The sequence below is a fragment of the Armigeres subalbatus genome, chromosome 2, assembly GCF_024139115.2.
Source record: "Armigeres subalbatus isolate Guangzhou_Male chromosome 2, GZ_Asu_2, whole genome shotgun sequence".
Lineage (NCBI taxonomy): Eukaryota > Metazoa > Arthropoda > Insecta > Diptera > Culicidae > Armigeres > Armigeres subalbatus.
Genome location: NC_085140.1, coordinates 179,545,842 through 179,569,767, shown reverse-complemented (window position 1 = coordinate 179,569,767; position 23,926 = coordinate 179,545,842). Strand labels below are relative to the sequence as shown.

At 38.5% G+C, this 23,926-nt stretch overlaps 1 protein-coding gene and 1 long non-coding RNA gene across 3 annotated transcripts in view; both read left to right on the top strand.

The window, feature by feature from the left end:
• Positions 1-1,812: 1,812 nt before the first annotated feature.
• LOC134215562 (uncharacterized) lies at positions 1,813-2,981 on the top strand. The gene is made up of 3 exons (XR_009980220.1): positions 1,813-1,877; positions 2,024-2,118; positions 2,192-2,981. It is a non-coding gene; the product is annotated as an uncharacterized LOC134215562 (long non-coding RNA).
• A 2,741-nt stretch (positions 2,982-5,722) lies between these two features.
• LOC134211317 (uncharacterized) overlaps positions 5,723-23,926 on the top strand; it is a 35,966-nt gene continuing 17,762 nt past the window's right edge. The window contains exons 1-5 of one of the 2 annotated variants that reach the window (XM_062688068.1): positions 5,723-5,848; positions 5,912-5,962; positions 17,526-17,609; positions 19,071-19,149; positions 21,450-21,610. In XM_062688068.1, the coding sequence (XP_062544052.1) occupies positions 5,820-5,848; positions 5,912-5,962; positions 17,526-17,609; positions 19,071-19,149; positions 21,450-21,610 (404 nt within the window). In that variant the 5' untranslated portion in view covers positions 5,723-5,819. The remainder of the gene's footprint in view (positions 5,849-5,911; positions 5,963-17,525; positions 17,610-19,070; positions 19,150-21,449; positions 21,611-23,926) is intronic. The other variant, XM_062688069.1, reaches the window with a different exon arrangement.

Genomic DNA, 23,926 nt, shown 5'->3' with positions numbered 1-23,926 from the left:
GGTGTCAAAATTCATGTTTTCCCAAGACGATGAATATAGGATCTTTATTAGAGATATATTTTGAGAACTGTAAGCCTCTTTGGCCAGTTTGTAACAGGTTCCGGAAGTTCTGCGAAAGTGACATATGTTCAGGGAGTATGTCCAATCCCGTACCGTTTTCACAAAAATGGCCATATCTCTGCGTATATCTAACGGATTTTCGATCTGCAGCATTGGTCAGCATATTAGTTCTAGTTTCTGGGGAAAGCATAAAACATGATGGCAGTAAACTTCATATAAAATGACAAGCAGCAGAAAAAATGCATTTTTAACATACCCTCGGAAAACCCGGAACACCACCGGTGGCCAAGGGCCAATCAGAGGTTTCGCATAGTTTGATCAAAATCGGATCATTCTACGCAAAGTTATGCTGATCTGAACTTCGACAAATTTTTGCCTATCTCAACCTTTTTGTCTAACCCCTGTACATTTTAAAATCGATTTAGGATAACTATGTCTATGTTTTCTGATGCTTAGTCAGTACAAAATACGAAGGGTATCTATTCCGACCTTATACCATGACTGGAAGTGACCGTTTTGCCCCAGTTACCCCTGAAATCGTATTTTTCTATGAAAGCTACAATTAAAAATGAATTGCGGCTAACTATTTCCATGTTTTTTTATGCTAATTTAGTAGAAAATACGAATGGTCTAAATTGTATATAATCTGCCTTGGACTGTCACTAGCAATGGCTGTTTTGCCCCCTTTACCTCTAAAAGTCAATTTTTCATATGATCGCTAAGACTTAAAATCGATTTTGGCTAATTATTTCTATGATTCTCAATGCCAATTCAGTAGGAACTACAAACCTGAAATGGTGACTAAAAATGGCCTATATGCCTCATTTAAAAAAAAACATTTTTTGTATGACCGCCACGATTTAAAATCAATTTCGGCTAGGTAATTTGTAATTGCTAATTTGTAAGAAAATACGGTTGTTACATATTCCAGCCTTGGATCATGACTGCAAGTGGCCGTTTTGCCCCATTTGCCTCTAAAAATTATGTACAGCTACTATTTCCATTTTAATTATTGAGAAGAGCGGAAAATCTTCCTGAGGTGTGAGGCTACTTTAAGCATCAGAAAACATAGAATTAGCTGGCCGCGATAGATTTTAAGAAGTAAATGAGGGAAAACGGCTACTTCCAGTCATGATTAAAGGCCGAAATATATGAGATTGTATTTTCTTTCAACCCGGATAAAAATTTACAGTACCTCGTATGGCATAATCCATTGGAGTACAATAGATTGTATGGTAAACAAAATAATCTATTGTACGTTTATTGTAGTTTTTTCACGGTCATAAAAATCTTTTATTGTGCTTACTTTAAATGCACAATAAATTTAACTGTTACTAATACATTCTATCTTGTTTTTATTGTTCGCTTATGTTTTGTATTGCTCATCCCAAAACTAAATATATTATACAAGTATTCTAACTGGGTGATCAGAAAATCCGTCGTGAAGAAAAAAATATATAATTTTTAAGCATTTAATTTGTTTATTGTATTAATGAAATGACAATTGAATACAATATAGTAACAAAAGGTTTAATTATTAAATGAAAAAAAAAGTTTTACCGATTTTTAATTAAATGCTTTTTATTTCAGGTCTTTAAATATTCATATTTTGACCAGGTTGAATTAAAAATATAAAAAGGAACAAAAACATTTGCATATTATTTTACTCGAAGATTGGCTGGATTTATTTGAGCGTGTAAGTTTTGTTTATGATTAGTGGAATGAAAAAATGAAACTGATCTTGTGGTGCAGGAAGTGTCCCTTCATAACGGATTCTAGAAGTGGGTAAGCAGCGGATCATAGGCTGATGTATCGTGGTGAGTATCTATAATGTTAACATCATAATACCGGATGATTTTGATGCGAAAGAACTTTTAAAGTATCTTTAGGAAGGGGTTCTTAATTTCCACTGCTGAAGCAGTTCGGAACATTTTTGTTAACATGTATCCTTGTTCCTTTTCAGGAGGAAGTTTATGGTAAGACCACGTAAGACAGAATATCGTTCGGCAGCTATTATTGGCTTATCTTACCAATTAGATACAGTAATAGCTGATACAGGTAACTTTTCTTTTTTTCTCAAAGTACTTTTTGTAAGGAACTGACATGCTTTTATAATTTACATTTTTTACAGGTTCACACATAACCTGATGTGTTAGAGACAACGACTAACTTCGATTCACCCACTCAAGAAAAAACGTATATAAGTCTTATATAGGAGACATATCAAACTCCCTTTCCTGGTGGCTGAAATTACAGCGTGCTCAGCGAGTATAGCGAGGTGCATCATCGGCGCATTTGATTTTAACGTCAATGCATCAGTGACTAAGCAACAGCAAAGCGCCAAACAACAATACTAACACATTAAATTTCGGATTGAATGAAAACTAATTTGAAATCGATCAAAAACTGAATTAAAGCAAAATTTAAATTGAATTCAAATGAAATTGAATTATAATTAAAATAAATTGGAATTAAATTCAAATTCAAATTATTGTTGAATCACATTGAATTGAAATTAAAGTAAAATTAAGATCAAACTAATTGAACATTAACCTTATATTAAAATAAAATTAAATTGAAATCATATCAATAAAATAAATTGTAGGACATAAAGTTGGATTGTATTTCTATTGTAATATTAGAGTAAAATGTATTCTAAATCCTATTATATTTATACTGTAAAACAATAAAAAAAGTGAGAGAAAACATTCAACATACATTATTTTCTATTGTTTTGTCCCTCTAAATCGTCCCATTGGAGAACCGTTGAATCAATTGTTTTGCTCTGAAAAATGTATGGAAAATTTTCGATTTTTTTATTGTAAAGATACATAACAACCCCCCTTTTTTATTGTAAAAGTCCCATTTACAGTTTATTTTATCGTGGAAAACCATTATTTTCTATGTGATTTAATTGTTAAAATTCCATTATATTCAATGGTAAATCCTTTGTTTTAGATGGTGTTGTTACAGTAAAAATTATGATATTTTAATTATATTTTTTATCCGGGAAATTAGCATCATAAAACAAAGAAATCGTTAGCGATTCCAGGGGGTAAATGGGGCAAAACTTCGAGTCATGATTCAAGGCCGAAATTAGCATCAGAAAACATAGAAATAATTAGCCACAATCAATTTTAAATTGTAACTTCCAGAAAAAAAAGTCGAAGGTAAATGGGGCAAAATGGCCACTTCCAGTCATTTTCCAAGGTCGAAATTTATACCATTCGTATTTTCCACTAAACTATAAAACACATAGAAATAATCAGCCGCATTTGATTTTAAATGGTAGCTGTCATATAATAATACAATTCCAGGGGTAAATGGGGAAAAACGGCCACTTCCTGTCATGGTATAAGGTCGGAATAGTTTACACTATTTTTCTACTAAATTAGCATCAGAAAACATAGAAACAGTTAGTCGAAATCGATTTTCAATTGTAGCTGTCAAAGAAAAACATCAATTTTCGTGGGTAAATGGGGCAAAATAGCCACTTCCAGTCATTTTTCATGGCCGGAATTTATACCATTTGTATTTTCTACTAAACTAGCATAAAAAACAAAGAAACAGTCAGCCGAATATGATTTTAAATTGTAGCTGGCATAGAAAAATACGATTCTAGGGGTAAATGGGGCAAAACGGCCAATTCCAGTCATGGTTTAAGGTCGGAATAGATACCATTATTATTTTCTGCTTAATTAGCATCAGAAAACTTAGAAATCGTTAGCCGCAATCGATTTTAAATTGTAGCTGTCATAGAAAAAATATGATTTTGAGGGGTAAATGGGGCAAAACGGCCAGTTCCCATAATTTCCGGCGCATGAAAATAGCACCATTCGATTTGTCGTGGATTTTCCCTTTAGGAATGGTATTTTTCCGGCGCAGCAAGTAGCTGCAATAAATAGGTACCTTTTTGGGTCGCATTTTCCCCACTGTGCGGTGTGTGGCGGCAAAGGATGAACATGGGCATGTTGCAAGCATGCCCGAAAGCAACCCTGCAAAGATGGTGTTCGCTTCCGATCCGACAGGTCGAGACGGCGTGGAGCGCAGCGAACGAAGTGGGCAGAAGACTTGGCGAGCGTGGGGCGCATTCGAATATGGAGAGATGCGGCCTTGAACCGTGAATTGTGGCGTCATATTGTTGATTTAGTGTTATCTGTTTAGATGTAAGCTAAATAAACGAAATAAATCTGTATAAATTTATTAAATAATAAAAAAATAGATTAATGTTAATGTATTGATTAGTCATAGTTTTTTTTTTTTGCATACATCTATGCTAATAATTTGAAAATTTAAATTTCTAAAAAAGCGCAAACTCCTTTCATGAGTGCTTTCCATAGCATAGCATAGTTACGACGTACTTCGTAGATTGGACACTAGTGACACTCGTTTTTTTCTGAAATGCTTATTCAGATTGCTATCAGAAATCAAGATGGGTGTGGTTCTTGATTTCAATCTAGGATAAAAATCACAAAACCATGAGGATTACTACTCCTGGCCATGCCCATCTTCACTGTAACTTGCGACGGGAAGGAAGTGTTAGTGTAGTACTTACTTAATGAGAGGCCCCCGACTCAGCGACACCCTCATAAGTACCACGGAGTTTGATATTGGAGATGGTATTCGTTGGGTCAGGATTTGCCTGTAGCTGACAATGTGACCATGGTAGATCTTACACCGTAACACACCACGCAAAGGTGTCTACCCAGCGTTACGGGGTTTTGAATTTTTCAGCGACATTCCTTGACAAGAAGTAAGCAAAATTTCCACACAAAAGCACAGAAAATAAAAAAAAAATCAATGGCATTACATCCCCCACAGGGATACTTTTATGCCCAGGAAAGTCGAGAACCAGACATTTTGCATGGTCTTGCTTTTAAGCCGCGCATCTTCCACTTCCACCTAACATGAATTTTGCTTCAGAATATTCAAAAATTACATTACAATTGCCAATCCACTTCACTATGCACTTTTTTCATCACTCAACAGAGATAATGACTAAAGTAAAAATCAGGAGGGATTCCCTCATTTCTTCCTCTTGGTTTTCATTACTTCTTAGAACTATGAGCTTCTTGTGCATCGATGGATCTGCCTTTCAGTGCGGCTATTGCTATTGATAATATTACCTACTGCTCTGACTGCTTCAATGATTGTGGTTTTACCGCATATTTCGCACAAGATGAGTATATTTATGCTTCACGTCTCGCAGCAGGTCGTAATCTCACTACTGTTGAGAGTTCATGATCTTGGGATTCCCTGTGCTCTGCTGGGTAACAGTTTGATTGATTCTTAGAAAACTGACTGTTTGCAATGAAGTCTAGCGACAGCTTTAGTTATTTCGTCAAAAGCAAAACTACCAAAGGTCAAAACGCGATCAATATAATAAATTGATTGAAAAGAAGACTTTACGCTTGATTAAATACATATTTTGTATTGCTCTTTCGGGAGTTAAAACAAAGCTTATGATATTTATTTGGCTATTTGTATTGTAGGATTTAAATTAGGTTAAATTATTTCATCATTCCAAATTAAGAGAAACATACGTAAAATTCGAGAAAAAATATTTCAATTGAAGAGTAAAAGCACACTATTTCTTTCGTTTGAATATTCGTGTACCATTCACATTTTCGCACATGCGTTATCGTTTCAGTTTATATTCGCGCAGGAATGATTGCTGCCGCTTAATAAACTTAGTTTACTTATAGCCGTGAGTTGGTAAAGAACATTTGTGACCACACGATATATCAATTAGTTCCAAAATGCAGCCAATGAAGCTGCCTCTTTTTTGGTACCGTATTATGATTTTTAATTTAAATAGTTATTCAATAGCTAATCCAGCACTCTATTTTAGCGTCTACGTCATATTACAAATACCATTGATAGCATCTTTTCCGAATGGCGGGTAAGTGAATGCACAGGTTCTTGAGGCTTTCATTTTTCAAATATATTTGAATATCATTCCCTAGTTTGTTTTGGTTTATCTCTGTTTAATTGAAATATATGTTTACATAGGCTAATTTGCTATTATTTCATTTATATTCAAATTCGAACGCAATTCCACAAAAGTCAAATGAAAAAAGATCCAAATCCAAATTGCATTTTTCTTATATGATTGAAAGTAATAAGGAGATCAATTTGTCGAAATGAGTCGCTCGATATGAACATTTGGTAGAACTGTAACTTTTTAGTATAATTTTGTAGTTTGAAAAATATAAATATTGCTACAAGCGGTTTTTGAGCGTATAACAGGAATCAGACTCCAGACCGATAAACATGGTCTCATTAACTAGTTATATTTTTTCTGCCTTAAAAGTAACACATTTTATAAATAACTGTACTTTATCATCCATAGCAAATATGTAAACCATGTTACAATACTTCCCGATCCTTATCAGCTGTACGGAACAAAAATCTTGATCTTGCACGCAAAAAAAAAAGCGTTCCCGAATTCGTGAACCAGCAAAAATACACCGTGATTTAATTCATGGATTCGGGAACACCAGTCACGTTTTCCAGAACGTTCCAGAAAACGTGACTTTGTTCCCGAATCCGTGGCTGTTGTTCACGAAAAAATACACCGTGAACTTGTTAGTTCATGAATTCATGAACGCTTTTTTTTTTGCGTGTGAACATATTTATTGATTATTACCTACCGATTATTATTATTACAACGGATGTATAAACCGTCACTTCACTTTCTATAATTGAGGCAAACAGTGGCAACAGTCCCATCTCTATATTTGAAACACGACTGGATTGTTATGTTGCCAAAATCGAAAAAAGTGTATTATATTTTTGTTTTGTGTCTATGTTTAAATCATAATATGGCAGACGAGCTCGGTGGTCTAGAGGCTACCGCTTCTGCCTTATAAGCAGGAGGTCGCGGGTTCAATTCCAGGCTCGACCCTTTCCTACTTTGTATTTCTATCTTAGTTCTTTCTGTGGTTCACGTTCTACCAAAACGATTCCTACTGTTATAACCTTCCACACAATCCCAAAACCTCCCGTGGCACCTATGAGAGGTCGTAGAGTTCTCTGCATCTTTCTTAAGTAGGTGTCCAACTAACTATCCTTCTCCTTCCTCAGCATTCGCAAAGACGTGGCCAGAACAGATCTTGACTGTTGGAGAGTGATTTCCATCTAAGAGATAGTGATTAGTCCCAAATCAATATCTGAGGTAACAGATGAAAGTAATGCTACTCTCATACAATAGTCTTGGCTTGTACCACCTACGAATTTGTGCGAATTGCTCAATGATAATGCTAATGCTAATGCTAATGCTAATGTTTAAATCATAACATGGCTTCTTCTATGGCTCTACATTCAGACTGAAACTTGGCCTGCTTTTCGACTTAGAATTCTATTAGCATTTCCTCAGTTAATAATTGAAAGGTTTCTATGTCCGCCGTTACATGAATATGTATTTTGTATGGCAAGTACAATGGATACAATATACCCAGGGAGTTGAGGACGATTCCCAGCTGAAAACATCCCGGACCGAGAATCAAACTCACCATCTTTGAATTAGCAATAATACGCCTTTGCTTGCTTGGAGGGATATTCAATAGAAAACGAACAATTTAGTTTAACTTTTGAACCACTTCAAGAGATTATTGTAGTGGAGATGAGAGATTATTTGGGAAATATTTGGCTTCACAGACTTGGAGGAAATTGAAAACTATTTTTTTAATCTTTTCCCGACGTTTCGGTCCATTTAGGGCCCTTTTCAAGGGGTTGATTTGTTAAAGTTTCTTCGTCAAATATGGTTCTGTATAACGTGCAATGTTCTGTGAATCAAATGGTTCAAATTTGGTCCGAATGAATTCTTCATCGGACAATTTGGACGATTTCTTGTTATCTGAAATTCGGTGTCTGGACTTGCTAATTACCACTATTGCTTTGGAGATGATAGAGTTATCGGAAAAGAGGGAGAAGTATTAATTAGCCATGGATCAACTTAGTGTAACTTCTGATAATATGTTCAGTATTTTTTATTTGGAAAACAATTGAATCATTTGTTTAAAAAACTGCATATATCCATTTTACACAATTTCTAGAAAACAACAAAAACCTGTTTTCGAAAAAAAAATAGCACCCAATCTTTCGATTTCTTCGATACATATCAATAGTTTTTGGCAAAACTCAACACCCTATGGCACTTTCAGTACTGTAAGCAGTACTCCGTAATTGTTTTTCAAAGAGCGAGCACATATGTAGTTTCTCGAACAAACTAAAAAAAATATACACTCCTGAAAAATCTAACTTTGGAATCAGATTTATTGAGGTGGGTTTGCTTCTGCAACGACAATAGAGGCTCGAGAAACGATGATACCCTGCAGTATCACACACCGCAGCTGGTCGGACGCTCGGTGGCAAGCGAGCCTCTATTGTCGTTGCAGAAGCAAACCCGCTTCAATACGACAAATAGAAGCACATGTTTGTGATTCAAACGCAACCGACTGTTGTTCAATTCTGATACACATAGTTGGGTAGAGAGAACAGGGTGTGAAATGTTGCCAAAGCAGATTCGATAGATACGGGGAATTGACTGATATCCCATCGTTATTAGCTGGTTATGGAACAACTTCTCGCAAGGGCAGCTGTTGTATGATTGGTAATTCGTCCGTGTACTTAATAGAATAGTGTGGGATCAAGTCCCACCGGCAGCTAATTTTTTTCGCAATATTCTATATACATATTCATTCTTAAGTATATAGAAGATTGCGAAAAAATATTCTGTCTGTCTGAACCTTATAGACTCCGACACTACTGAACTGATCGGCGTGAAAATGTGTATGCAGATGTTTTTGGGGCCGGGGAAGGTTCTTAAGATGGTTCGAGGTCCCTCCCTCATTTCGAAAGGGGGGCTCCCATACAAATGAAACATTAATTTCTTCATATCTCGAGAATTATTCAAGCAAATGGAACCAAATTTGGCATGTCAAGGTTTTGGAAGGGAAAATATGTTTCTGTGGTGGTTCAAAACTCCTCCCCTTCTGGAAAGGGGGACTCCCATACATATGAAGCAAACATTTTTGCATAACTCGAAAACTAATCGAAGAATAAATCAATTTCAGGCGAAAAAGTTCGTCGGGTCTGCTAGTATCTCAGAAAAACACCCTAAAATGGCAAACTTAACTATGTGTATCAAAATTAAACATCTTTTCCAAAAAAAAAAAAAGAAAAAATCTGACTTCCCTCACAAGTCATCAATCAAGAAAAATATAGTTCTAACTATGGTGTTGGCCTGTCGGTGGAAAGGCGGCACTTTTGGACCTATGTAGTTGGGTCAGATTAGTCCAACACCAGTGGGTTGGTCGGATGGTCGGAGTCACCATCGGCAGGATGTTTATTATTTTGAGAAAGGTAATCAGAACTTAGATCCATATCACGAGTTTTCTTTAGGAAATATCCAAAATATCACTTCCAGACTTTTGAACATTGTAGTCGATTTGTTATTTATCGGTGCCTTAACTTATGAAATTGTTCCATTTATCATAGCGTAATTCTTGATTCCGACGCCCCCTTAAGGCTGGCACCCTTGGCCAATCTCACGCTACGGCACTTCCAATTCCATAAATTGGAAAATTTCATAAAAATAGCATATAAATATCAATTTTCCAAAAATAACATTTCTCCTAAAATAAAATTTCCCCGAAAATGACGTTTCTCCCTCACTTAATTAGTGTATTCAAAATCGTAATCTGCTTTCGTTTAATCATTGAATGTTCTCTAATTATATACTTTTTTTATTTTGCAGAGTTGTTGCGTTCAAAAATGAAATCATTTTTCTTTCTATCACTAAATGATCTTTAACCTGCATGTTGCTCCCTTATCCTCCTGTGGTGATATACAGGGGTTAGGCAAAATGATTGAGATAGGCAAAATTTGGCCCAAATTCAAATCCTTATAACTTTTTGAAAAATTAATGAAATTGGACAAAACCGGAAGCATTCGACGGCAAATTTAGTCAAGATTTAGGAAGGTGTGCGGTCACGAATACTGGCCACCGGACACCGGAGATGTTCCGGATTTTCGGAGGCCATGTCAAAAACACATTTTTTTTTCCGCTCGTATTTTTGTGTGGTTTGAAGTTACATCGATAAACACTATTTTCCTAGAAACTAGATCTTATTAAAAATTGAATACGGGCTGTTGCGCTAAGATCCGTTGAAAAATATCCGAGATATGGCCATTTCAGTGAACCTGGTTCCGGATACTATGGTCAATTATGTATATCCTTCCAATCACGTATATATTATCCGGTACCATATCAATATTGGTATCAAACTTCAAGATTTTTCATGGAGATGCTTCAGGAAGCATATGCAGGACGATCAGTTGCCCTGACCACTCTGTAGTAGGTTCCAGGTGCCCCGGAGGAAGTGGCCAATTTGAAAAACGTTCAGAACCCTATCAATATGGGTATCAAACTTCAAGATTTTTCATGGAGATGCTTTAGGAAGCATATTCAGGATGGTCAGTTGCTCTGACCACTCTATAGTAGGTTCCAGGTGCCCCGGAGGAAGTGGCCAATTTGAAAAACGTTCAGAACCCTATCAATATGGGTATCAAACTTCAAGATTTTTCATGAAGATGCTTCAGGAAGCATATTCAGGATGATCAGTTGCTCTGACCACTCTGTAGTAGGTTCCAGGTGCCCGGGGGAAGTGGCCAATTTGAAAAACGTTCAGAACCCTATCAATATGGGTATCAAACTTCAAGATTATTTATGAAGATGCTTCAGGAAGCATATTCAGGATGATCAATTGCCCTGACCACTCTGTAGTAGGTTCCAGGTGCCCCGGGGGAAGTGGCCAATTTGAAAAACGTTCAGAACCCTATCAATATGGGTATCAAACTTCAAGATTATTTATGAAGATGCTTCAGGAAGCATATTCAGGATGATCAATTGACCACTCTGTAGTGGGTTCAAGGTGCCCCGGGGGAAGTGGTCAATTTGAAAAACGTTCAGAACCCTATCAATATGGGTATCAAACTTCAAGATTTTTCATGGAGATGCTTCAGGAAGCATATTCAGGACGATCAGTTGCCCTGACCACTCTGTAGTAGGTTCCAGGTGCCCCGGGGGAAGTGGCCAATTTGAAAAACGTTCAGAACCCTATCAATATGGGTATCAAACTTCAAGATTATTTATGAAGATGCTTCAGGAAGCATATTCAGGATGGTCAATTGCCCTGACCACTCTGTAGTGGGTTCAAGGTGCCCCGGGGGAAGTGGCCAATTTGAAAAACGTTCAGAACCCTATCAATATGGGTATCAAACTTCAAGATTTTTCATGGAGATGCTTCAGGAAGCATATTCAGGACGATCAGTTGCCCTGACCACTCTGTAGTAGGTTCCAGGTGCCCCGGGGGAAGTGGCCAATTTGAAAAACGTTCAGAACCCTATCAATATGGGTATCAAACTTCAAGATTTTTCGAGGTGATACTTCTTAATGCATTTTAGAACCAGCAGCTGTCATGACCACTCTGTAGTAGGTTCCAGGTGTCTTGGGGAAGTGGCCAGTTTGCAAAATGTTCGAAACCATATCAAATACTCAATACTCATTATCAAAGTTCAAGGTTTTTCATGGAGATGCTTTTGGACTCTCCTGTCGAATAGAGTTCGCCGCCGCACGAAGTTGACCATCTACAAAACGCCTCTATGGCCACGAAAGTTGGATGTTGCTGGCGTTGGACCAACCCGCCCTTGGAGTTTCCGAATGGAAGGTGTTGCGGACTATTTATGGTGGGGTGCAGATGGAAGCCAATGGAGATGGTGGTGGAGGCCAATGAACCACGAGTTGTAACTGTTAGGAGAACTACCGCATGGTACAATTTTGGCGGTTACGGTGGGCCGGGCATGTAGCCAGAATGTCAGACGACAACCCGATTGAGATGGTGCTCGATAATGATCCGACCGGTACAAGAAGAAGAGGCGCGATGCGGTCACGGTGGATCGACCAAGTGTAAGATGGCCTGCCATCAATGGCAGCAGGTCGCAAGCATGACTTAGCAATTGTGTGGGGTGCTATATCTTGACATGGCCATGGTCCTATTATGGCACTTAAGGGCAAAGTGAAACCTGCCGATTATCAAATTATTTTGGAAGACAAAGTATTTGTTGATATGATGACAAATCCTGAATATGACGACTGTTTTTCATTTTTAAGGAAGAATCGCAGGTCGCGTTCCACTTGGTCGATCCACCGTGACCGCTGCACGCCTCTTCTTCTTGTACCGGTCGGATTATTATCGAAGCATCATCTCAATCGGGTTATCGTCTGACATTCTGGCTTCTTGCCCGGCCCATCGTAACCGCCAAAAATGTACCGTGTGGGTAGTTCTCCTAACAGTTACAACTCGTGGTTCATTGACCTCCATCACCACCTCCATTGTCTTCCATCTTCACCCCACCATAAATAGTCCGCAACACCTTCCATTCGGAAACTCCAAGGGCGCGTTGGTCCTTCGCCAGCAACATCCAACTTTCGTGGCCATAGAGGCAGACCAGTCTAATGAGCGTTTTGTAGATGGTCAATTTCGTGCTGCGGCGAACTCTATTCGACAGGAGAGTCCAAAAGCATCTCCATGAAAAACCTTGAACTTTGATGCTCATTTTGATATGGTTTCGAACATTTTGCAAATTGGCCACTTCCCCAGGACACCTGGAACCTACTACAGAGTGGTTATGACAGCTGCTGGTTCTAAAATGCATTTAAAAGTAGCACCTCGAAAAATCTTGAGGTTTGATACCCATATTGATAGGGTTCTGAACGTTTTTCAAATTGGCCACTTTCCCCGGGGCACCTAGAACCTACTACAGAGTGGTCAGGGCAACTGATCGTCCTGAATATGCTTCCTAAAGTACCTCCATGAAAAATCTTGAAGTTTGATACCCATATTGATAGGGTTCTGAACGTTTTTCAAATTGGCCACTTCCCCCGGGGCATCTTGAACCTACTACAGAGTGGTTAGAGCAACTGACCATCCTGAATATGCTTCCTAAAGCATCTCCATGAAAAATCTTGAAGTTCGATACCCCTATTGATAGGGTTCTGAACGTTTTTCAAATTGGCCACTTCCCCCGGGGCACCTTGAACCTACTACAGAGTGGTCAGAGCAACTGATCATCCTGAATATGCTTCCTAAAGCATCTTCATGAAAAATCTTGAGGTTCGATACCCATATTCATAGGGTTCTGAACGTTTTTCAAATTGGCCACTTCCCCCGGGGTACCTTGAACCTACTACAGAGTGGTCAGAGCAACTGATCATCCTGAATATGCTTCCTAAAGCATCTTCATGAAAAATCTTGAAGTTTGATACCCATATTGATAGGGTTCTGAACGTTTTTCAAATTGGCCACTTCCCCGGGGCACCTGGAACCTACCGCAGATTGGTTAGGGCAACTGATCGTCCTGAATATGCTTCCTGAAGCATCTCCATGCAGAATCTTGAAGTTTGATACCCATATTGATAGGGTTCTGAACGTTTTTCAAATTGGCCACTTCCCCCGGGGCACCTTGAACCTACTACAGAGTGGTCAGAGCAACTGACCATCCTGAATATGCTTCCTGAAGCATCTTCATGAAAAATCTTGAAGTTTGATACCCATATTGATGGGGTTCTGAACGTTTTTCAAATTGGCCACTTCCTCCGGGGCACCTGGAACCTACTATAGAGTGGTCAGAGCAACTGACCATCCTGAATATGCTTCCTAAAGCATCTCCATGAAAAATCTTGAAGTTTGATACCCATATTGATAGGGTTCTGAACGTTTTTCAAATTGGCCACTTCCCCCGGGGCACCTGGAACCTACTACAGAGTGGTCAGGGCAACTGATCGTCCTGCATATGCTTCCTGAAGCATCTCCATGAAAAATCTTGAAGTTTGATACCAATATTGATATGGTACCGGATAATATATACGTGATTGGAAGGATATACATAATTGACCATAGTATCCGGAACCAGGTTTACTGAAATGGCCATATCTCGGCTGTTTTTCAACGGATCTTAGCGCAACAGCCCGCATTCAATTTTCAATAAGATCTAGTTTCTAGGAAAATAATGTTTATCGATGTAACTTCAAACCACACAAAAATACGAGCGGCAGAAAAAATGTGTTTTTGACATGGCCTCCGAAAATCCGGAACATCTCCGGTGTCCGGTGGCCAGTATTGTTGACCGCACATGTTCCTAAATCTTGACTAAATTTGCCGTCGAATGCTTCCGGTTTTGTCCAATTTCATCAATTTTTCAAAAAGTTATAAGGATTTGAATTTGGGCCAAATTTTGCCTATCTCAATCATTTTGCCTAACCCCTGTATGTGTAACGCAATAACCACGTTGATCAATCTGTTTCATCATTTTCTAATTATATGAGCAACTATAAAATCAACCAGGCAACTCCGTGCAAGGCCGGTTACATACAGCTAGCATGCCTATAAATTACTAACCTATTAATTTCTTATGAAACTAGTTTTCGTCGTTTATGAACAATTTTTTGTTCCATTGGATCCTGCTTTGGCATAAATCTGCAATTTATGCCAAAATATTCAGATGGAGGTGCATGGTGCATAAATAATTCCCAAAGGTTACTCGTATCCCGGCCAGCGCCACGAGGAGGCAGGGATAGGAGTTGCTGGGTAAGAGGCTAAGGACCGCGAGATGGGGTCTATTTTATTCCTTCAGGTACGCAAAGTACCAATGGTACGCTTCACCCAAGCATTTGCAGCAACTCAAATGTGACTAAATTCGGTTGCATATGGGATACAGAAATTTTTATGCTACATGTGTGCTCTCCGGAAGATTTTTTCATACAGTTTCATTTCAATGATTTTTTTGCTTATTCCGGAGGCATTAAAATTTGACTAATTTCATCTGGGGATTGATCGGAATTAGTAACTTGGTACGCAAGTATTTCCTGGAAATCATGACACACCTTAACGCCAATAAAATGGGAAAGGGAAGGATATTCTAATTTTCAAATTAGGTTCATTTTCGATTATTGTTTTTGAACCTTCCGAAGTAGGTAACTATTTTTTTTCCAAATCTGCTTTACCACATATTTTTCAAATACCTATTTGATTCTTTTCAAAACATTAAGAACCATTCAAAGGCTTTCTGAATATTTATGAATATTTCGAAATCATCGACTGTAAATAAAACGACGGTATGAAAAAAAGAATTTATAAATCAACTGAACATAATCGAGTTTAAGGCAGTTTCAAACCGGATTAAAGGCTAGATTAAAGGCTAGATTTAAGGTCCTCACGTACTTTAAGGCTAGTTTACACATCAGAATCTTATCTGCAAATTTTGCTCCCATGTGGGATATGGGATGAAAAATTATCAATTCGGATTTAAAATATAATCCGACGGAGATCTCCGAGAGTCCCAGCTGTAAACCAGAATATAAATTGGCCAGGATTGTTTTACTTTTCGTTCGCGATGAAACTGCATGATTCTCTCTATTTTTGGGAGCTCATGGAAAGAAAATCAATGCACAAGATTCCCGAGGTGTGAGGCTACTTTAGCGAAAAATACCAGATGAGCGCTTTAAGGTCACTCCTGACAGAATCCAAGTTTGAGAGTGCTCGCATTTTCGGGGGCACACCACTCGATACGGAAGCAACGCACAACTGTCATTTTTATTTTTTCACGCATGCTGCGACGCAGCAAAGCTGAATCAACAAAAATGACAGTTGTCCGCCGCCTCCGTATCAAGTGGTGTGCCCCCGAAAACGCGAGCACTTTGAAACTTGGATTCTGTCAGGAGTGACCTTAAATGGGAGTAGAAAAACGTGTGGCAAATTTGAAATTCACCACTGGATTCATTGTATAATCACGTTATGGTTCTTTCTTTGTTAAGATTCTTGTTATTCTTATCCGCAGTTTTTTCCTACTTATATTCATGAAGAAGGGATTTCACGGGAAATCAATAATCCCACCCCATTGCTCTTTTCTCTTTTGCCTTTCAACATTTTTTCCCACAACTATTTTTTCTTAGCCGGCCTTAGGCAGGTACTTTGACTATTGTTTGTTACTTTCAAGTTTTTGATATTGGTCAATAATAAAATCCTTATGAGTTCCACATTTTTGCCTTTCTCGTACAACAAAGTTGTACCGAAAGGCTATCATTTCACTCCGAAAACGAACTTTTTATAGAAGCTTCGGAGAACCATAGTTTTATATACCATTCGACTCAGTTCGAAGAGCTGAACAAATGTTGTCGGTCCGTTTGTATGTATGTGTGTGCACAAAAGCTAAGAAAAACATTAGACAACTTTTCATATAGTAATCTTAACCGATTACCTCGCAACAAGTTTCATTCGACAGGGGGCAAAGGCTAGTTGATCACTATAGAATTTTAAAATGATCGACCGTTGAGTCCAAAAGTTATAAATAAAATGGTACATCGAACCATATTCACCATATAAGGTTAGTGTCTTGGCTAAATGCGAGAAAGGCAGTATCACTACTCGGTGAATTAAGTTGGGTTTTTGCCTTTCTCGTACAGCTAAGTTGTACCGAAAGGCTATCATTTCACTCCGAAAACGAACTTTTTTTATAGAAGCCTCTGAGACCCATAGTATTATACACCCGATTCTGTTTTTACCCGGCCGTGTAAAAAAAATCCCATACAAAATTTTTGCAAAGTTGCTCCATTTTGCATGATTCGTCGAGAAACCATAAAACTTTTTTTACACGGATTTTCAAATTTTGAACTGAAAACTTTTTTTACACTGATTTTTAAATTTTGAACCGAAAACTTTTTTTACACGGAACGCATCCCCCGTGTAAAAAAAGAATCGGGTGTATACCAATCGACTCAGTTCAACGAGCTGAGCACATGTCTGTCTGTCCGTGTGTATGTGTGTGTGTATGTGAGTGCACAAAAGCTATAAAAACATTAGACAACTTTTCGTACAGTGATCTTTATCCGATTTTCTGGCAACAAGTTTCATTCGACAGGGGACAAAGCCTTGTTGATCACTATTAAATATCTATTTATAACGATCGGTAATTGCGTTTAAAAGTTATGAAGTAAATGGTACATCGGACAATATAAACCCCATATAAGGTTGGTGTCGTAACTAAATGCGAGAAAATCACCACTAGGTGGACGCTGGGTTTTTTTTATTTAAATATTGAAAGATGCGTAATTTTCTGATCCGAGTTTTTGTTCGCGTCCCTTTGAAAAAAGAAATATTTTTAGTTTAGTGTTTTTCCTCAACTAACTTAATACAATAGAAGATTATGTTGGTGAATGATTCACTCTAAAATATTTCTAATTGCTTACACGTTAAATGAAAATTACATTTTTAAATTTCCACAGCTCTTGAATTTTATCACAAACGTTTTAGACATGTCCCGTTTTGCAAGTGTGTTTGTCCCGTTTTTCACCGAAATGATCTGGTCAGCCTATTCATAATATATTTATATTTTCTACATTTTAGCAATTCAAACGTCTACAATGGATATACATATGGAACCAATACTAGATCTTACCCTTACCGGAATGTCAATGAAAATGCAAACAGGTTAGTGAACTTAAATTAGAATTACACTGGAGTATACTAAAAGTTGAATAGAAATACAAATAACACTTAAACCGACTTAAACCCCCCTATTCTAATCTAACTCGATGTATCCTGTCCTCTTTTAAATTCTACTTTTTAAGAGTTACACTTAATATTTCCATCAATTCACATTTATTTGGGTTAGTTTGAATGCAGCAGTCAGTGAAAAAAAAAGTTTTTTCGATTTTGAAATTTTTTTTCTAAGGGACCCTTGGGAAAAATGGAGAAAAAATGTTTTTTAAATAACTCCGGAACGCAATGGCCGATTGGGCCAATTTTTAATAGCAAAAAATAAGGAAGGTTTCCGCGTCGCCTTGCGACCTATCGCAAGCAAATCGGAAAAGGCTAAGTTCAAAAAGTGTGTCTCACATTTTTTGTACACACACACATACATACATACATACATACACACATACAGACATCAACTCAATTCGTCGAGCTAAGTTGATTGGTATATAACACTATGGGTCTCCGAGCTTTCTATCAAAAGTTTGATTTTGGAGTGATCCTATAGCCTTTACCTATACTTAGTATACGCGAAAGGCAAAAAATGACCTTCTCTCTATTAAATTTCTAAGAAGAGGTTTTGTCTAACCAAGTAGCCAAAATTGATATGCTTATCGCTTTAATGTTGTCATACGCTGATTGCGAAGAAGTACAATAATATATAGTTGATGCAATTCTTCACCAGTGGCGTTTATTCAAGATTTCTGGAAATTATAATATAATTGCTTGAAATGAGCCGATTTTTAAAAATAAGTATCTAAACTTTCATAGTTTATTCTATCTTCAATTTTCAGCACCATGTTAATTCATCCAGCAAGAAACAAAGAACTAAATAAATGACCTGCCCGTGCCTCACTCTATTGAGGTGCATAGGGCAAAGTGCACACAGTGTATTCAGCGATAATGTTTCCGTGCCCATAGTGTTATATACCAATCGACTCAAGTCGATGAACTAAAGTGACGTCTGCGTGTACATGCATGTTTATTAGGGTGTTGGACTCAACCTTCAAATGAAAGCTTAGGATATAACAAAAGAAAAACTACGACAACTCGTGGAAATGACGTTTAGGGGTAGCCCCGACGCATTTTATGAAAAAAGTGCATTTTTGTAGGTAACATCGAAAAAACGGTATATCAGAAAAAAACGATGAAACCCATCCATTTTATATTTATGACATTACGGACCTAGACGTTATGGTAAAACATTGATACAGTATGTTTTATGTCTATATATTTTTCACTGATGCTTTAAATGTCCTGAATTGATGATTTTTTCTTTATATTTTTCTATTATTGCATATTATTGCATGGGTATCCATTTAAAAAAAACCTTCGGAGTAAAAACCTATCATATCACTACTGAAAAGATTCAAACCACTGTCTTCCACCTATTTAAATTCTATTTTTTATTTGCAGTTACTCGTTCAGAAACAATAATGACGCCGCTATACCAAATAGTCACCAACAACAAAAACAGAATAGTGGAGCCAATTGGGTAAGTCAATTTAAGAGAATACTCTTGTAGAATTATTTGAAAGCTTACTTTGAGTATTTTTTTTTAATTTCATTATTTGAGTGTTTTTTTCACGAATAAAAGTTCATCATTTATTTTTTGAGTACTAACTGGTAGTATTTATGTAGAATCGTATATTGTCTCAGATATTATCGTGCTAGGCAAAGTAATTATGATGAAGAAGAAATATCGCAAGGCCAACTACCTAATTAAGATGAAAAGGAAAAATATCGCTTAACTTTTCAAAAGGACCTAAGTAACATTTTTTTCATGATTTAATTTGAGTATTGCAATCAAAAGCTTTCATGCTGTTCTGTTGATTGCGCTATTCAAATTAATTCATGAAAAAAATGTTACTTAGGTCCTTTTGAAAAGTTAAGCGAGAAATCAGAAATATGTTTTTTGGAATGCCCTTCACACAAAAAACGTTTTGATTACACGTACAAAAATGTTGAAACGTTAATCGGAACCCTAATATTGTCGGCGTAGCAAGTTGGGAATTCCGAACCAAAGTTTCTTCCGAAGTTTTATCTGTCAAACTAGTTGATGTGTTGTTTAGCGCATCTTTAGGTGAATCTAGCACACTACTTCCGAAGTTGGGAAAGTTGCCTGTATCTGGAGAAAAATCCGACTTCGGTATAAAAAGCTTTCTAACTTCATTCCGGATAGACAATACCCTCCATAACCAACGAACACATTTTGCTCCTACAACTTTTTGATCGACTTATAATTCAAAACAACAAGGTTTTCATGACTTTCTAATGCATTTAAAAAAATGTTTTTAAAATGGGCCTGGGGCACAACGCCCAAATGGTGGCGTAAAATGACTCAATTGCGTGTAAAATAATGGTAAACGCATGGTAGTTTGATTTTTTCTTATTGGATTGAACGACAATCTGAGGTGGAAGAATTGCAAATCGTTAAATTTGGGTGAATATTGAGGAATTTTGATGATTTTTTCCTTGCAGCTCAATTAAGAGTAATTAATATTGTATTGTAATGGTATGTTTCGTGCATAAATGTTCTACAACTGATTGCCATTGTCATAAATATACAAGTCTAACAGTGACAGATCGAAGTGAAATTTGGAAAACTTAAACATCCATCTATTAGTTGATTTTGACTGAATATTTTTCTCTAAAAGTTGTAAATTGTGAAGAGCAGATTTTTTGACAACTGTGTAGGACAACTCTGACTGACTGACTGCAAAGAGGAAAAAATGTAATCTCAGCTGCTGCCAGTCAACTGCTGTCACGAACTGTGCAGCCAGCAGCTTTTTGTGTGGAAGTATTGATATCCCAAATAAAATATTCCGCATGATTTTTTTTTTACGAAGACTTTTTTACTTTAACGAGTATTCCAAATCATCCGTTTAGCTTATTAATAATCAGTTATAAACGTGTGTTTTGTTCCCGGTATAAAAATCCTTATGAAAATGAATTTACTAATTCGTGAATTGGATACACTTTTATTGTGCTCAGAAAAGTCCACCCGGGGCTTAGGTGAAAAACTCGATGGTCAACTGTGATGAAAAAAAGAAAAGTGTCAAAACAAGAGAAAAGAAGCAGCGTCTTTGCAGGTCTCGTCTCAGGAATGAACCATGAGTTGCATCAGCTGTTGGGAGAACCATTCATCGTTCACACCGCGAAAATCGGAAGACTGTGGAGGACCGGGCACGTAGCCAGAATGTCGGACAGTAATCCGGTGAAAATGGTTCTCGGCAACGATCCGACGGGAACAAGAAGGGATTTATATGATAGGATACTTATCTTGATGTTAATATTGCTCTACATACTAAAAGTAATATTGACAGTGCACTCGTATCGTTGATAAATTGAATTGTCGAAGCTGATGTGAATAATGCAAAACTGTATTAAAATCTGGCTTCCTGCATCACCCTGCTTCAATCCATCTAAGGTCACAAACAAGGTTGAAACTTGGTCTGCAATCCGAATAATTGATTTCGAGCCATCAAGCATTGCACTTATTAGTCTAATCAGTTTCGCCGGAAAACCATGTTCAGACATTATCTACTGCTACATACAATTTCTTTTCGTCCGCAGGCTAAACATCATAAAGTTGAAGAAAAATATTTTAAAAAGTATGCTCTTTATACTTGAAGCAGTACAATTATCATATAGTGCTCGTCCTTTATGTCTTCTTTCTAATAGAATTTTTGTACTTGTTATTATTAAAAAATCGTTGAATCGTTAATTGTTATCTACTCAAACATTTTGTTTTTTTCGTTTTATATCGATTTCTTTTCTTCGTACGAAACACAGAGTTCCCTGGCATCAACTACTGAATCTTCACACAATCAAGCCAATAATGTAAATGCTAATACGCCGATGGATTCACAAGATTCTCAACAAACCGATATACCAATTGATCAAGGCGGCAACTGGTTCACACCACAACAGCCTAATATTCAGGTCACAGAAAGGTTAGTTACATGGTAAAACACATAAAAAAGCGTACCTTAAATATCTAACTCATCACTAAACTAACAATAAATTGAAATCAATCAAGTTTTCAGGAGCATGCCTGTAAGATGTTGGTCGTCAGGTTCTGGTACTCCTAAATACGTGAATGCAATGATAGTATCCTTTTGATAGCTCTCGATTGTCACTATTGTCACATGGATGTATCTTATAGACTAGATGGATATTACTTTTTGTTACAATATTGATATCGACATTTGTTCCATGACATCTTGGATTACAAAATTTCATTAAATTTATTGCTACTAAATCAGTCCTCGAGAATTCCGTTTTACTGAGTCCATATCTTACTGAGTTGCCATGGCACGGCAAATGCTGGGTAAAGCGTACCATTGGTACTTCGCGTACCTGAAGGAATAAAATAGACCCCATCTCGCGGTCCTTAGCCTCTTACCCAGCAACTCCTATCCCTACCTCCCCGCGGTGCTGGCCGGGATACGAGCAACCTTAGGGAAGATCGGGTAACCAACCCCGGTGGGAACTATGGTCGTATGCTGACAGGGAAGGGGGGTTTGCTCCTCTTCGGAGGTGCAAATCTTATTGAGCGTCTGTTCTCCATGTCAGGATCGGCTCACAACAGCGTCTGTTCTCCATGTTAGGGGCGGCTGATCATCGTCCGAGTGCCAGCGAGGGACTCTAAGTGAAACTGTGCACCATGGTCCACCGGAAATAAGGAGGAATGGTCCTCCGGAAATTTAGGGGGTTTGGTGTCAGGCCCTGCAAGCCAGCCTTTAAAAAATCATAAGCAACGAACAATCAACAAGAGAGTACGGACCAGAACCATCGGCGAAGACCACTGCGACGAAAAGGGACTAGCGATTGGAAACTCGGTTCGTGGAACTGCAAATCTCTCAACTTCATCGGGAGCACACGCATACTCTCCGATGTGCTCAAGGACCGTGGATTCGGCATCGTAGCGCTGCAGGAGGTTTGTTGGAAGGGATCAATGGTGCGAACGTTTAGAGGTAATCATACCATCTACCAGAGCTGCGGCAACACACACGAGCTGGGAACAGGTTTCATAGTGATGGGCGATATGCAAAGGCGCGTGATCGGGTGGTGGCCGATCAATGAAAGAATGTGCAGGTTGAGGATCAAAGGCCGGTTCTTCAACTTCAGCATAATCAACGTCCATAGCCCACACTCCGGAAGCACTGATGATGATAAAGACGCATTCTACGCGCAGCTGGAACGTGAGTACGACAGCTGCCCAAGCCACGACGTCAAAATCATCATAGGAGATTTGAACGCTCAGGTTGGCCAAGAGGAGGAGTTTAGACCGACTATTGGAAAGTTCAGCGCTCACCGGCTGACGAACGAAAACGGCCTACGACTAATTGATTTCGCCGCCTCCAAGAATATGGCCATTCGTAGCACCTACTTCCAACACAGCCTCCCGTATCGGTACACCTGGAGATCACCACTGCAGACAGAATCACAAATCGACCACGTTCTGATTGATGGACGGCACTTCTCCGACATTATCGACGTCAGGACATATCGTGGCGCTAACATCGACTCGGACCACTATCTGGTGATGGTTAAACTGCGCCCAAAACTATCCGTCATCAACAATGTTCGGTACCGACGACCGCCGCGGTACGACCTAGAGCGACTGAAGCAACCTGATGTCGCCACTGCATACGCGCAGCATCTCGAGGCAGCGTTGCCGGAAGAGGGTGAGCTCGATGGGGCCCCTCTTGAGGACTGCTGGAGTACAGTTAAAGCAGCCATTAACGACGCAGCGAAGAACAACGTCGGGTATATGGGTCGAAGTCGACGGAACGATTGGTTCGACGAAGAGTGCAGACAGATTCTGGAGGAGAAAGACGCAGCGCGGGCGGTCGCGCTGCAGCAAGGTACCCGGCAGAACGTGGAACGTTATAGACGGAAGCGGAGACAGCAGACCCGCCTTTTTCAGGAGAAGAAACGCCGCCTGGAAGAAGCGGAGTGCGAGGAGATGGAACAGCTGTGCCGTTCTCAAGATACACGCAAGTTCTATCAGAAGCTCAACGCATCCCGCAAAGGCTTCGTGCCGCGAGCCGAAATGTGCCGGGATAAGGATGGGAGCATCTTGACGGACGAACGTGTGGTGATCGAAAGGTGGAAGCAGCACTACGAGGAACATCTGAATGGCGCTGAGAGTACAGGCAGTGAAAGTCAAGGCAGCGGAGGAGATGACTACGTCAGTTCAGCGGACGATGGAAGCCAACCAGCCCCCACCTTGAGGGAAGTTAAGGATGCCATTCAACAGCTAA